The following is a 15,192-nucleotide window of genomic DNA, read 5'->3' on the forward strand; positions in this document are numbered from 1 at the left end:
TTTTGTCTTTAAATATGTTGAACTACCACAGCATATTTAATTAGTTTTTGGCACGTTTCATAAAGGTTGGAGAGGCCCTCTTTTCCCTTCCATTTTTCTGTATGTGGAAAAGGTTTGCGCATCCCTGGGTACAGTATGAGTAGATTAAATCAAGGATGATCTCGTCTTGATATGTAATTTAGTGTGAAATCTTTTTCCTGTATGAATTAAATCAAGGATGATCTCGTCTTGATATGTAATTTAGTGTGAAATCTTTTTCCTGTATGAATTAAATCAAGGATGATCTCGTTTTATGTAATTTAGTGTGAAATCTTTTTCCTGTATGAATAACAATAGTTGGGAGACAGGCAAGTTAAGTCCATAAATATTTGGACAGACAAATTTTCTAACTTAAATTTTTCAAGTGCTCATCCATTATTACTATGTCATTACACAAGCACTCATCAGTTAATGTGATTACACAGGAGCTTGTCAATAATTGCTAACACAGGTACTCACCAGGTTATACAGCTGCTCATGTTATTACATAGGTGCTTAGCTGTCATGCAGTTCTATAGTTATCAGTTTTTACTGTGTTACTACACAAGTACTCACCTGTATATTATTACTATAATATACAGGTGTTGAGCTGTTGTTACACAAATGTATGTTTAGCAGAGCTAATTTAACAGGACAAAAACATTGAAGACATGACTCTTTTTCAATACATCTACGAAAAAAAAATCTCATTTAACAGGACAAGGTCACCGGAGACATGAGACTTTATTTTTCTATCATTCCACAAAAAAAGTTTATTTGCTGCATGTAAAAACAACACAAAAGCAGGGCGTTGAGGGAACACAACAGTCTGAGGGCGGAATAAGACTCATTTAGCATGAGACAGACACAAGTTGTGTTGAAGAAATAACTTTTAGTTGACAAACATGGACAAAACACAAACAAAAGTGTATCCGTGACGGCACAGCTCAGCATTTTGTTGACTTTTACTGTCAAGAAAGTCCAGCCAACTTGAGTCCCCCCCCAAAAAAAGTGCCTTGTGAGGACAGTCAGGCTAATAATAAGCAAATAGCACTCTGGCGTCCATTACGAAGACAAATGGAGCAACAAAAATAGTCCAGTGTTTGTATTTCAGAGCATCGTCTGTGCCACGTATCTCAGGAGGCCTCCCTGCTGGAGAAAGAGGACGTCCTGGTTGTTGTCCAACTGGGCTGTCACCACAAAACTTTTGCCGTTGCTTGTCTAAAACAAAACGACAACATGAGGAGGACAAGCGCTATACAAAATGGACGGATGTGTCGAAGTGCGGAAGAAGCGCTCCCTTGCCTTGACTGTGAGCTGCTGGTTGGGCGCGAGGCGTCGGGGCAGGCTGACGCTGAACCTCTCAGTGCCGCCGAGCTCCAGCGTGTCGGCGTTGTGCTCGGGCGCGAACTGCAGAGGCAGGATGCCCATGCCCACCAGCTGCTTCTTGTGCAGACGCTCGAAGCTCTCGGCGATGACGGCGCGGACGCCCTGGGGGAGGACACACACGGGACCTGAACATCAACCTGCTAATCAATGCAAATGTAAAATTATTCTAGAAGTTGGATGAGACCCATGCACCAGCCACAGTGATCCGGTACTTGTGTTGAGGGAAAAAAAAAAAAAAAAGTAAAATAAAAAGGTAACAATCAAAAGTTGTTTTCTATTCAGTGACAACATAGCTCCAAAATATTTTACTGAACAGGCTAATAATTGAACAGAATGTAAAGAAATAACAGTTTGTGTCATGATTTAATGTTGCTATTCAACTCATTCTGCTGCTTCTTCCGGTGTTCCCACCTTGGCCACCAGGGGGCCAAGACAAAAAACTATTATACTGATAATATAGTCATGCAGACAAAGAACAGTACGAACAAACTAACTACTACTAGTACTGTGACTCAGTAAGATGCTGTAATATTAGTCATTTTTCTTAAAAGATAACATATGCCTGTGAGTATTATTGTCTGCCTTCATGTGTTGCTTCAATTTGTCTTCAAATATCGCTTGTTTAAAGGGTTCTAAAACCCAAACCTTTGATGCTAAACATTAGCATATCAATGGCATTTTCCATTATATGGTTACAATTACCAGTTACCCCTTTGTAAATGTTATAGTAATGAAAGTATTTCAATTACTTTCTCAAAGTAATATAAATATTTACATGTAATTACATTTTAATTACTTTTCTTAATTTTGAATGAATGCATCAACAGGACCGTCTTTGTGGACCCACAGTAAAATGGTCCCCCCTGTATTCGTACCAGTAGGTAAGGCCCTTTGGCCACCCAATCCCGGGAGCTTCCCGAGCCGTAGTCCTTCCCGGCCAGGATGATGAGCGGAACTCCGTCCCTCTGATAGCGCTCTGCCGCCTCGAACACGTCCAGCTGGGCGGCGGGAAGACGTTAACAAAAATAATGAGCACACGCTCACGTCGGGAGCACAGCGGATAGGGACTGAGCCTTTCCGCAAATTGCAAACCTCGAGAGAGTAATTGACGCCATCCAGAAAAAGGATAGTTGCCTACAAACAAGGTGGTGGCGAAGCACTTCTTTTAAATTCATGTTTGCGTGGCTCTCCTAACTTTACAATACCCTACGGGTCAAAATGTTGAAACAGCCCAATTTTTCCAGTAATTATTTCTTTTAATTAAACTCAAGTTGTTCAAGCCCAGGGAATAGCTTGAAATGATACAAACTAATAACTGGTGACTTGCAAGAGGTAAAAAAAAAAAAAATACAGAAAAGGTTCCCAAAAACTTAAAGATAAAGTCCATACAAAAATGTAAAGTCTCCAGACTTAAATCCTATCAAGATGGTTTGGAAATTAAATTGACAGAAGAGTGAAAGCAAAGCAGCCTGCAAGTGCCACACATTTATGGGAACTCCTGCACCAGCGTTGGGAAGTAGTTACCAAAGGTTGCTACTTTAATAAGTCGAAAAGTTTATACACATTTTGTTTTATAGATTGATTCCAAATTTTGGCTCGCAACACAAAGCAAAAAATCGACCAAGCAACGGCTCGTGACTGGAAAAACTGGTAAAGTTGCTAAGTTGTGCACTCACCGTCTGTCCCGTAGGGACGTGGAGAGTCTTGGGCCCCGCTTTGCCCACCAGTCGGTTTTGGAGCTTGATGCTGGCGAACGTCCCTCTGGTCATCACGGCGTCATTGCCCCGCCGAGAGCCATAAGAGTTGAACTCTCGAGGAGTCAGCCTATGCCACAGTATGTATACAGTAATATAGTGTACAAATGATATGTAAGAAAAACAATGAAAATGATTTTGAATGTAAAAATTAGGCAGGAATTTGACCTTTTCCCAAGTGTTTACGGAAAGTATTCAGACCCCCTTCAATTGTTCACTCTTTGTTATATTGCAGCCATTTGTTAAAATCATTGAAGTTCTTTTTTTCCCTTATTAATGTGCACACAGCACCCCATATATTGACAGAAAAACAAACTGAATTGTTTAAATTTTTGCAGATTTATTAAAAAAGAAAAACTGAAATATCACATACCCATTAGTATTCAGACCCTTTGCTCAGTATTTAGTAGAAGCACCCTTTTGAGCTAATACAGCCATGAGTCTTTCTGGGAATGATGCAACAAGTTTTTCACACCTGGATTTGGGGATCCTCTGCCATTCCTCCTTGCAGATCCTCTCCAGTTCTGCCAGGTTGGATGGTGAACGTTGGTCGACAGCCATTTTCAGGTCTTTCCAGAGATGCTCAATTGGGTTTAATCGGGGCTCTGGCTGGGCCATTCAAGAACAGTCACGGAGTTGTTCTGAAGTCACTCCTTCGGTATTTTAGCTGTGTGCTTAGGGTCGTTGTCTTGTTGAATGGTGAACCTGCGGCCCAGTCTGAGGTTCTGAGCACTCTGGAGAAGGTTTTCGTCCGGGATATCCCTGTACTTGGCCGCATTCATCTTTCCTTCGATTGCAACCAGTTGTCCTGTCCCTGCAGCTGTAAAACACCCCCACAGCATGATGCTGCCACGTTGGGACTGTATTGGGCAGGTGATGAGGAGTGCCTAGCCCAACAATTTCTATGTTGTTCCAGATAATCCTATTTCTCACCATCTTGGAGTCCTTCGGGTGTTTTTTTTAAGCAAGCTCCATGCGGGCTTTCTTGTGGCTTGCACTGAGGAGCGGCTTCCATCGCGCCACTCTGCCATAAAGCCCCGACTGGTGGAGGACTGCAGTGATGGTTGACTTTCTAGAACTTTCTCCCATCTCCCGAGTGCATCTCTGGAGCTCAGCCACAGTGATCTTTGGGTTCTTCTTTACATCTATCACCAAGCCTCTTCTCCCCCGATTGCTCAGTTTGGCCGGACGGCCAGCTCTAGGAAGGGTTCTGGTCGTCCCAAACGTCTTCCATTTCAGGATTATGGAGGCCACTGTGTTCTTAGGAACCTTAAGTGCCACAGAAATTTGTACGTAACCTTGGCCAGATCTGTGCCTTGCCATAATTCTGTCTCTGAGCTCTTCAGGCAGTTCCTTTGACCTCATGATTCTCATTTGCTCTGACATGCACTGTGAGCTGTAAGGTCTTATATAGACAGGTGTGTGACTTTCCTAATCAAGTCCAATCAGTATAATCAAACACAGCTGGACACCAATGAAGGTGTAGAACCATCTTAAGGATGATCAGAAGAAATGGACAACGCCCGAGTTAAATATGAGTGTCACAGCAAAGGGTCTGAATACTTATGACTGTGTGATATTTCAGTTTTTCTTTTTTAATAAATCTGCAAAAATTTCAACAATTGTTTTTTTCTGTCAACATGGGGTGCTGTGCGTACATTAATGAGGGGAAAAAAATAACTTAAATGATTTTACCAAATGGCTGCAATATAACACAGTGAAAAATTCAAGGGGGTCTGAATACTTTCCGTACCCACTGTATATAATGTATGAGTACAGCGATAAATCAACTTTTCTTCCATATTGTAATTTATTATGATGTACTTGTATTATTACTATGATTGAATCAAATTTATTTTTTTGGTCTATTCCCATGGTGATCATCACCACACCTTTTGCTGAGCAGATACTTGGCGGCGGCGCTGACCCGGGCGATGCTGCCCGCGGGTGAGATGTGGTCGGTGGTCACTTTGTCGCCGAGGAACAGTAAGGCGTGAGCGTTCTCTATCGACTGAGGGGGCGTCACTTCTTTACTCTTGAAACACGAGCAGAGGACGTGTCAAACTTGTTTTAGTTTTTTTTTTTTTTTATGCGTGGATTTGGGAGGTTCCGCACTTACTAATTTGCTGAAGAACGACGGCGAGCGGATGTACGTGGACTTGGCATCCCAGGGAAAGACGACAGACTCAGGACACTCGATGTTGTTCCAGAAGGTGTTCCCTTTCTGGAAACGGGAAGGGTAGACGGCGTTAGTTAACCCTTTAACCAACAATACAAAAAAAGTTACCTTTGCTGTGTGACAAGCTGAGCTAATCTTTGTCTTCAACTCAAAAGCTGTGCTGAGCTCAAATCCAAAGCGATAGAACGCTGCCATCTACTGGTGTCTGCTTGTCATTACAGTTCCAACCTCCACCCGTTGAAAAACATACTTGATTAATATATTTGTCTGTAGTAGTAAACGGATGGATTCTAGTTGACAAATATAAACATCCACAACAGTGAAAAGAAAAAAAAAAATTCAAAGCTTTTTTGGGATATGGAGAAAAAGTAAATCCCCGGTGGAAACCACCCCCCCCCCCCCAAAAAAAAAAAATTATATGTTTTGAATAAGTGAACAAGAAGTTTTTTTGTCAAAAAAAAACAAAAAAAAGAAGCTAGACTCTTTTAAGGTCGTATCGCACAGCCCTACTATTGAGTGATGTTCCTTTGTTCTTTAAAAGTCAGCAGGTGTGTGGTGCCCGTGCGCCCTCACCTCCATCCTCGCCTTGAGATCCTTAAAGACGGAAGATATGACGGCGTCCTCCTCCGTCTGTTGTACCTCCTCCCTTGACGGCCAGATGTCGCGAAGGTACAACTCCTTCCCGGCTGAGGTCACGCCCAAAGGCTCTTTGTCAAAGTCGATGCCCACGGTGCCCGCGATAGCGTACGCCACCACGAAGGGTGGCGAGGCCAGGTAGTTGGCTCGTATGCAGTCGCAGAGGCGGCCCTCGAAGTGCCTGTTGCCAGATAGGACCCCGCACGCCACCAAGTCGCCCTGGAATAGATGCCCACGGTGTCATGGATTTTAAAAACGCAAGATTTATCTTCAATTTGATTAAAGGAGGGAAAACAAAAGTCACCTGTTTGATTGCGTTCACAACACTTTCTGGCAAGGGCGCCGTGTTTCCCACACAGGTGGCGCAGCCATAGCCGATCACCTCAAAGCTAGAGTGCAAAATTAACATAAACACCAATGAACACCAAATTCACTTTACAGGGGATTGCCAGTTTACGACAGAGTTCTGTTCCTAAAGCGACGACGTAATGTGAAACTGTGCCGTGAAAGTCGGAGCGTGCCGCAGTCTATTACTAACCTACGCTAAAGCAGTAGTAAAAAAAATAAAAAAAATTTTTTGCTGTAAATGAAGCCTCATTATGGCTCCCAAGAAAGGCCAAAGTGCAAGTGATTGTGCTATTACGAAGCCCTGGAAAGTGTTGTGGTTCCAGCAGGCAACATCCTGTGAGCTTTTGCTGGCGGGGCTGCAAGCGTGCTGCCACGATTTGTTTTTATTGAACGGTTTCTTCTGAAGACAAACAAACCAATAGAAAATGAAAGATAAGATAATCCTCTAATGATCCCCAGAGGGGAAATTCAGTTCAAGTCAATTCAAAACACTCGAACATTGAGGAGACCAACTTGCCTGACTCCAGACTCCTGAAGTCACTTACCAGAACACGCCACTTAAAGTTCTTTCTTATAGTTTTATTTTATATTTTTAGTTTGGCAACAACTTAACCTTAAGTCAGAATACTCAACTTAAGTGTGACCCTATTTACCAGTTTTTCGAGACGAGCCGCCACTCGGATGATTTTTTGTTTTGTTTTGTCGAGTTGCAAGCAAAAATTGCAGTTACGAGCACTAGATGGTGTTTGGCAGACAGTTTGGCAGACAGTGAACAGTTCTTCACATGAGAAGCAGGTTTTTTTTTGTCAATCCTAGTTGTTTCCTGTAAAGCTCAACAAAAATAAGAAAATTACACGTTGTGTATTTAACCAAACTGCTAGCTTAATGCTAACGCACAATGCAAAACGCCATAGAAGAGTATCAATGTCGCAGTAGTTTTAATAGATATTTTAACACTAACGGTGTAGCAACACGTAGACAGACAATATAATCAATATTCACAGGCATATATTCTTTATCTTCTGCGAAAAACAACTAATATTACTGCAGCATACTGACCTTAGAAGAGACCGACTACTTGGTATACGCATTAGGTTAGGTGAGTGTTATACTGCCCTCCTGTGTGGTCAGGGCGTGCACACCAGAAGGGGCAGCACCATATCAATGGGCATTGAATCATGAAATCATGATGTACAACCTGTCTAATTCTTTACATTTTCTTTAATGATACTAGTAATGTATGTTTTCAGAGGGTACAACACTGAAGTTCGAGTTGTATGATGACAAAAGATGTTACAAAAAATTTTGTCTGTGTTTTTAGTGTGCTGGAACCGGTGAATGGCATTTCCATTCATTTCAATATGAAGAGATAATTTCAGATACAAGTGTTTTGCATTACGAGTGTGGTTAGGGAACAAATTAAACTTGTGCCGTATGTCAAGGCACCACTGTATCAAACATCCATCCATCCATTTTCTGAGCCGCTTCTCCTCACTAGGGTCGCGGGCGTGCTGGAGCCTATCCCAGCTATCATCGGGCAGGAGGCGGGGTACACCCTGAACTGGTTGCCACCCAATCGCAGGGCACATTCAAACAAACAACTAAATGAAAATTAAAACGGTAAATACGGCAGTAACTGAGCGCTGCCACGCATTCTTACTCCGCTGTTGCGCAAAGTAGTTCATCGCACAAAGGACCTTCCGTACCACAACTTCCACACAATCAACATGTTTGAGCATTCCTTACCCCAGCTGGCTGAAGTAGGGCAGGACCCCGCTGGCGTTGAAGTAGTGCGTGACCATGCCGCTTCCCGGCGCCAGGCTGGTCCTGATGTAAGGCTTGACCGTGAGCCCCGCCTGCACGGCTTTCTTGGCCAGCAAGCCTGTCACACGCGTGGCAACATTAGGCTGTTGTGGCTGTTGTGTTAAGTTTATGATGGTCTGTTGTAGTTGCTCCATGGCCGCTTACCTGCCGTCAGCATGACGGACGGGTTGCAGTTGTTGGTGCAGCTGATCACCGCGGCGATGACCACCGAGCCGTGGGCTAGTTGGTACTCCTCACCGGCGTGTAGGAAGGGAACCCGGACGTCCTGCTTGTCCTTTGAGATATTGAAGCCTCTGGGGCCCAACTGAAGGTCGAGCGGCAAGCAGGGAGATGTCAGACGAAATGGTATCGTTAGGGCGATGGTGGAGCGAGGGTTTTTACCTTCTCGTCGAGGCAACTCTGAAAGCCCTCTTTCATGCTGCAGACGGCCACGCGGTCCTGTGGCCTCTTGGGGCCGCTGACGTGTGGCACCATGGAGCTCAGGTTGATTTCGATAACCTGCGCACAAAAGTACAGTAGAAAATTTTTATATTTCAACACGAAGACTTTTCATTTCGTTTACGTCGGACAGTGGTTATCAAAGTGTGGTACTCGGGCTGCCTCTAGTGGTACGTAAAAGAATCACTGCATTAAATGTTCAAACTATGTTACAGTGGCTAAAACCTTTTTTAATCCAGTACATTTGTTACATGCATCCATCCATCCATTTTCTGAGCCGCTTCTCCTCACTAGGGTCGCGGGCGTGCTGGAGCCTATCCCAGCTGTCATCGGGCAGGAGGCGGGGTACGCCCTGAACTGGTTGCCAGCCAATCGCAGGGCACATAGGAACAAACAACCATTCGCACTCAGTCATGCCTACGGGCAATTTAGAGTCTCCAATTCATGCATGTTTTTGGGATGTAGGAGGAAACCGGAGTACCCGAAGAAAACCCACGCAGGCACGAGGAGAACATGCAAACTCCCCACAGGCGGGGTCGGGGATTGAACTCGGGTCCTCAGAACTGTGAGGCTGACGCTCTAACCAGTCGGTCACCGTGCCGCTATTGTTACATACAGTTCAGTTACATTTAACTTTGAAGTATAATACATTTGTATTTAATCTTTTAGGAACTGTATGTTTTCAAACTTTTATTTAGGTATTATTTTTATTTAACTTTTTTGTTCAATAATAATGAAACCATTATTGCAGTACAGTTTTTTAATTCACCTATATTTAAGCACAGTGTTGATATTCAAACTGTTCATGTTACAGTTCAAATGATATCACATTTTTGGGAACACCTCAATTACATTCTTGTTTGTCGTTACCTCGGAATACTGGGGGTCTTCCGCAGGGTCCCCGTAGCTTCTAAAGAGCTTTACAGCCTTCAGATAAGACTCTAGTAACTTGAGCTTTTCCTGGGAAAAGTCTGGAGCCAAATGGATGATAAAGTGTCAATCCCGGGAAGTGATTCAGTATAAAGTAAATGGGAAAAAAAGACGAATGAATACTCACGTGTCTTTTTAAAGTGCTTAATGGTGACCTGGTCGACAGGGAAGAAACTGACGGTGGCGTTGTACTCGGGGCACATGTTGGCAATAGTGGTCCGGTCGGGAGCAGAGAGATGCGACACGCCAGGTCCAAAAAACTCGACAAACCTGCCAGCGATACCAGCTTGACGCAAGTGCTGCACAACAAACGCAACACGTGAGTGCATGTGGCGAGAGACGTGCGCGCACGTGTACAACAATGAAAACCATGAGTGCACAGCAGCATACTTTAGTGATGCCAAGGACAACGTCGATGGAAGTGCTCAGAGGGTTGATGGAGCCCATCAGTTTGCAGCCCACCACCTGAGGAAGTGTCAGCGACACCGGCTGGCCCAACATCACAGCTTCCGACTCGATTCCACCAACACCTGACGAGCAGGAAAGGTAGCAAGATTTGAAAGGATGTTATGGTATTTCGGATACAGTGGAGGACTTTTCTCATGTATAGAAAAAGGCAGACACTGCCATTTTTTTTGAAAAGCCCAATATCAATGTTGCTTCATTTCCAATAATTTTTTTTCTTCATTTTGATTTAGAATATAATATCAAGTGTTCCCAATGCATTCAAATCAAAAATACAATAAAGATTTTGAGCTTTAATCAAATTTTTAAACACACTGCTAATATTTTAAACACAAATTTATATAGTAATTTTGAACCAAGTTTCAAGCTTAAGTCATTCACTGCCATTGACGGCTATATCAGTCCAATATCCATGATAACTAGGAGGGTTGGCAGTGAATGAGTAATCCAGTAGATGTAGTTTCCCAAAAATATGCATAACTTTAGGAGTAGAACAAAAATATCATAGGGACCTAGGTAAATTTCAAATGTTAGAAATAGAGACTAATCTTGTGTCAATGAGCTCAAGCCACACCTCAGCTCCTTCAAAACCAAATGACAAGAAGAAGGTGTTTTACCCCAGCCAAGGATGCCCAGGCCGTTGATCATCGTGGTGTGCGAGTCGGTGCCCACCACACTGTCCGGATAGATCAACCCGTCGCGAACCTGGATCACTCGGGACAGATACTCCAGATTAACTTGGTGGACGGCACCGACATCCGGGGGAATGACGTTCACATTCTTGAAGGCTTTTGAGCACCACTGTGTAAAAATACATGTGGAGACTTGTTCAGTGCAATTTATTCTATTTCAGGACATTAGGACTTCAAGCTGTACCTTAAAGAACTGAAGTCTTTCTTTATTTCTGCTGAGCTCCATTTCCTGATTCTTCACTGATGTATCGGCTCTGCAAAAGAAGATACGTAAAATCAATTTTCCCATTTAGCTCCTTTTTATAGAACACCAAGTACTTCATAAAGTTATAAAGTAAGTTTACAGAAGGTCAAATTAGGGTCAGCTGTAAAGGTTATATCACATTTTAAGTTCATCTTGAAATTTCACCCGAAAGCCGAATAACCCGAAAACTGTGGTACCTCGACTTACGAATGACACAGCTTACGAGTTTTTCGAGAAATGCGCGAGAGTTGCGAGTAAAAATTTGGGTTATGAGCACTGGATGGCGGCAGCAAACTTCACAACAAGCGGCAGCTTGCCAGACAGTGAACAAGTCCTCAAATATAATAATAAAAGGCCAAGTGCTTGCTTCAAGCAGTTTATTGCCACTCCCGGTTGGAGTCTAAAACATCGTTGGAGGAAAAAAAGAACCACACATTTTCAGTGGGAGACTGAAAGCAGGCCAGTCTAGTACCCCCACTCATTTACTACGAAGCCACGCTGTTGCAACACATGCGGAATGTGGTTTGGCATTGTCTTGCTGAAATAAGCAGGGGCGTCCATGAAAAAGATGTTGCTTGGATGGCAGCATATGTTTCTCCAGAACCTGTATGTACCTTTCAACATTAATGGTGCCTTCACAGATGTGTAAGTTACCCATGCCATTGGCACTAACACAGCCCCATACCATCACAGATGCTGGCTTTTGAACTTTGCGTCCATAAATGTCCGGATGGTTCTTTTCCTCTTTGGCCGGAGGACACGACGTCCACAATTTCCAAAAACAATTTGAAATGTGGACTCGCCGGACAACAGAACACTTCTCCACTTTGCATCAGTCCATCTTAGATGAGCTCGGGCCCAGAGAAGCCGGCAGCGTTTCAGGGTGTTGTTGATAAATGGCTTTTGCTTTGCATAGTAGAGTTTCAAGTTGCACTTAAGGATGTAGCGCCGAACTGTATTTACTGACATTCGTTTTCTGAAGTGTTCCTGAGCCCATGTGGTGATATCCTTTACACATTTTTTGATGCAGTGCCGCCTGAGGGATCGAAGGTCACGGGCATTCAATGTTGGTATTCGTCCTTGCCGCTTAAATGCAGTGATTTCTCCAGATTCTCTGAACCTTTTTATGATATTATGGACCTTAGATGATGAAATCCCTAAATTCCTTGCAATTGTACGTTGAGGAACATTGTCTTTAAACTGTTTGACTATTTTCTCACACACTTGTTCACAAAGAGGTGAACCTCGCCCCATCTTTGCCTGTGAATGACTGAGCAATTCAGGGAAGCTCCTTTTATACCCAATCATGGCACCCACCTGTTCCCAATTAGCCTGTTCACCTGTGGGATGTTCCAAACAGGTGTGTGATGAGCATTCCTCAACTTTCTTTCTTTTTTGCCACCTGTCCCAGCTTTTTTGTTGTAGCCATAAAATTCTAAGTTAATGATTATTTGCTAAAAACAATCAAGTTTATCAGTTTGCACATTAAATCTCTTCTATTTGTAGTGTATTCAATTCAATATAGGTTGAACATGATTTGCAAATCATTGTATTCTGTTTTTATTTATGTTTAACACAACGTCCCAACTTCATTAGAATTTGGGCTGCAGCATCAATGTTACTGTGCTATAATCCTTTAAGCAACAAATATTTGAACACAAACAGTGTAGCATCACATCCAAACAGACAAAACAATAATCACACGCATATAGTCTTTATCGTCTGCGACAACTAATATTAGTGCAGTAAATAGGCTACAAATATAGGCTTATAATAGGCATGCATGTATTACAGGCTACTTCCCCCCTGGTGGCCAAGGTGCACACACCAGAAGGAGCTGCACAATGAATGCATGAAATAATGCGGCAAAAAGAGTTTACTTCTTCACATTCTATTTAATTATGTTATTGCTGTATGTTTTATTATGAAGTACAAAACTGCAGAGTAATATTCTTTTTTTAATGTTGGGGTTTTACGAGGGGCTGGAACAGATTAATGGCATTTCCATTTATTTAAATGGGGAAAGATAATTTGAGATATGAATGTTTTGAATTACAACCACGTCTACGAAGCGAATTGACTTTGTAAGTCAAGGCACCACTGTATATGTTTTTGTAGCATAGTAGAGTAGTGTATGACAAGGCACTAGGGCCCACTCACTCGGAAACCGGTTTGAGGTGGAAGGGGCAGAGGAGCGGCGTGTTCTCGATCTGCTGCACCGAGGCGTGAGGTCGCCCCCCCATTGACGAAGGCGTGTCGTTGCAGGCCGCTTTCCTGCAGGCGCTCCGCTGGCCTGCGCAGTGTGAGCCCCCTCGTGGAAGAGGCTTGGAGGGGGTCGGCCGGGAACCGCCGTCCCCTCCGCCGGGGTTTGGAGCGTTCTGTATGGCGCTGTCGGCCCAATGAAACAAAAAAGAGAAGTGGAGACATGGACCATATTAAGCTCCCGATACAAAACGTCGACAAATTCAGATATTTATCCGTTGTACTATGGTAGAATAAGAGTGTAATGTGACTGCAAACCCACCATTTGCTGTAGTCAATTTGCAGACAGTGATCTACAATGAGGTCTGTGGGGCATTTAGGGTTAACCAAGCTGGGGTCGACGCCATGTTTGACCACAGCATCCCTCATGGCTGCCAGGTCCACCATGGCAGGGATCCCACTAGTGGTGGAAAGAAAAAAAAAGTCCTGGATCTGTTTGCATCATTTAAAGGGGTCATATGATTTCTGAATTGCTTGCATACATATTGGGTCTCTGCAAGTGTGAAATTAAACAACCAAGTAAACCTTTACTTAACCGCCTACTTCTAAAAATGTGTTTGCAAACGTGTTGTTCTGTTCTCTTGTTCTCTCCACCTAACTCTGACGTAACAGTGGGGCTAATTTACACAATAACTACCACACCAAGTTTCTCTCTCATCTGCTGTTCCTTATGTTTAGTATTTTTTTTCTTATGCTGTTTTGCTCTTTTACTGTTTTGAGATTCCTCCCATGACCCTTCACGGACCACGGACAAAAGGTACATGTTTCTGCGGGAACCAGTGCAAATGTGGTGGGACCACAAACAGCCCTCTGGAATGTTTCAAGCTCCCTCTTGAACACTGTCCCATAATAAATACACACATTAATGAAATTTAGTTTCAAGATTCCCATCATTTTCCTTGATTCAACACTTAAGAGTGGTGCCTTGCGATACCAGTGACACGATTTTTTCGATGCAACCAGTTGTTCGGCCAATTTTTTGCTTTGAATTGCAAGCACTAATTTGAGAGATACAACCCTTGCATGGTGTCAGTGAACTTAACTCACTACACAACAAAGCAGCAGTTTGAACAGAAAGTGAATAATTCTTCGAAAATGAGGCTTCAAGCTATTTAATGCCACTCCTAGTTCTTGAAGTTTGTCTTAACTTAAACATAAAACAAAGAGCATTACACACTGTTTGTTTAAAATAACCACATAACTTTGCCTTGGGAAAGTCTGCTCAGCTTTATGGTAACAAACAACGCAAAACGCCGTAATGGTAACTAGGGCTCAGACTCACAGTAAATTCCGACTCACTATTTGTATTGACACTGACAATCTTCTTTTCCTTTCGGCTTGTCCCGTTAGGGGTCGCCACAGCGCGTCATCCTTTTCCATGTAAGCCTATCTCCTGCATCCTCCTCTCGAACACCAACTGCCCTCATGTCTTCCCTCACGACATCCATCAACCTTCTCTTTGGTCTTCTTCGAGCTCTCTTGCCTGGTAGCTCCATCCTCATCATCCTTCTTCCAATATACTCACTGTTTCTCCTCTGGACGTGTCCAAACCATTGAAGTCTGCGCTCTCTAACTTTGTCTCCAAAACATCGAACCTTGGCTGTCCCTCTGATGAGCTCATTTCTAATTTTATCCAACCTGGTCACTCTAAGAGCGAACCTCAACATCTTCATTTCCGCCACCTCCAGCTCTGCTTCCTGTTCTCTTCAGTGCCACTGTCTCTAATCCGTACATCATGGCTGGCCTCACTACTGTTTTATAAACTTTGCCCTTCATCCTAGCACAGACTCTTCTGTCACATAACACACCTGACACCTTCCTCCACCCGTTCCAACCTGCTTTGACCCGTTTCTTCACTTCCTGACCACACTCACCATTGCTCTGGACGGTTGACCCCAAGTATTTAAAGTCCTCCACCCTTGCTATCGCTTCTCCCTGTAGCCTCATTCTTCCCCCACCAGCCCTCTCATTCATGCACATATATTCTGTTTTACTTCGGCTAATCTTCATTCC

At 43.4% G+C, this 15,192-nt stretch overlaps 1 protein-coding gene across 2 annotated transcripts in view; it reads right to left on the reverse strand.

Moving 5' to 3' along the window:
• Positions 1-745: 745 nt before the first annotated feature.
• ireb2 (iron-responsive element binding protein 2) overlaps positions 746-15,192 on the reverse strand; it is a 21,132-nt gene continuing 6,685 nt past the window's right edge. Inside the window, exons 4-21 of one of the 2 annotated variants that reach the window (XM_061677891.1) lie at positions 13,442-13,579; positions 13,078-13,305; positions 10,858-10,927; positions 10,599-10,782; positions 9,907-10,046; positions 9,644-9,815; positions 9,457-9,557; positions 8,530-8,646; positions 8,293-8,452; positions 8,071-8,206; positions 6,281-6,365; positions 5,914-6,195; positions 5,281-5,385; positions 5,054-5,196; positions 3,084-3,231; positions 2,283-2,405; positions 1,324-1,509; positions 746-1,239 (exon numbers count right to left, since the gene is read on the reverse strand). In XM_061677891.1, the coding sequence (XP_061533875.1) occupies positions 1,129-1,239; positions 1,324-1,509; positions 2,283-2,405; positions 3,084-3,231; positions 5,054-5,196; positions 5,281-5,385; positions 5,914-6,195; positions 6,281-6,365; positions 8,071-8,206; positions 8,293-8,452; positions 8,530-8,646; positions 9,457-9,557; positions 9,644-9,815; positions 9,907-10,046; positions 10,599-10,782; positions 10,858-10,927; positions 13,078-13,305; positions 13,442-13,579 (2,629 nt within the window). In that variant the 3' untranslated portion in view covers positions 746-1,128. The remainder of the gene's footprint in view (positions 1,240-1,323; positions 1,510-2,282; positions 2,406-3,083; positions 3,232-5,053; positions 5,197-5,280; positions 5,386-5,913; positions 6,196-6,280; positions 6,366-8,070; positions 8,207-8,292; positions 8,453-8,529; positions 8,647-9,456; positions 9,558-9,643; positions 9,816-9,906; positions 10,047-10,598; positions 10,783-10,857; positions 10,928-13,077; positions 13,306-13,441; positions 13,580-15,192) is intronic. The other variant, XM_061677892.1, reaches the window with a different exon arrangement.

This window comes from Phycodurus eques, chromosome 5 (genome assembly GCF_024500275.1).
Source record: "Phycodurus eques isolate BA_2022a chromosome 5, UOR_Pequ_1.1, whole genome shotgun sequence".
Lineage (NCBI taxonomy): Eukaryota > Metazoa > Chordata > Actinopteri > Syngnathiformes > Syngnathidae > Phycodurus > Phycodurus eques.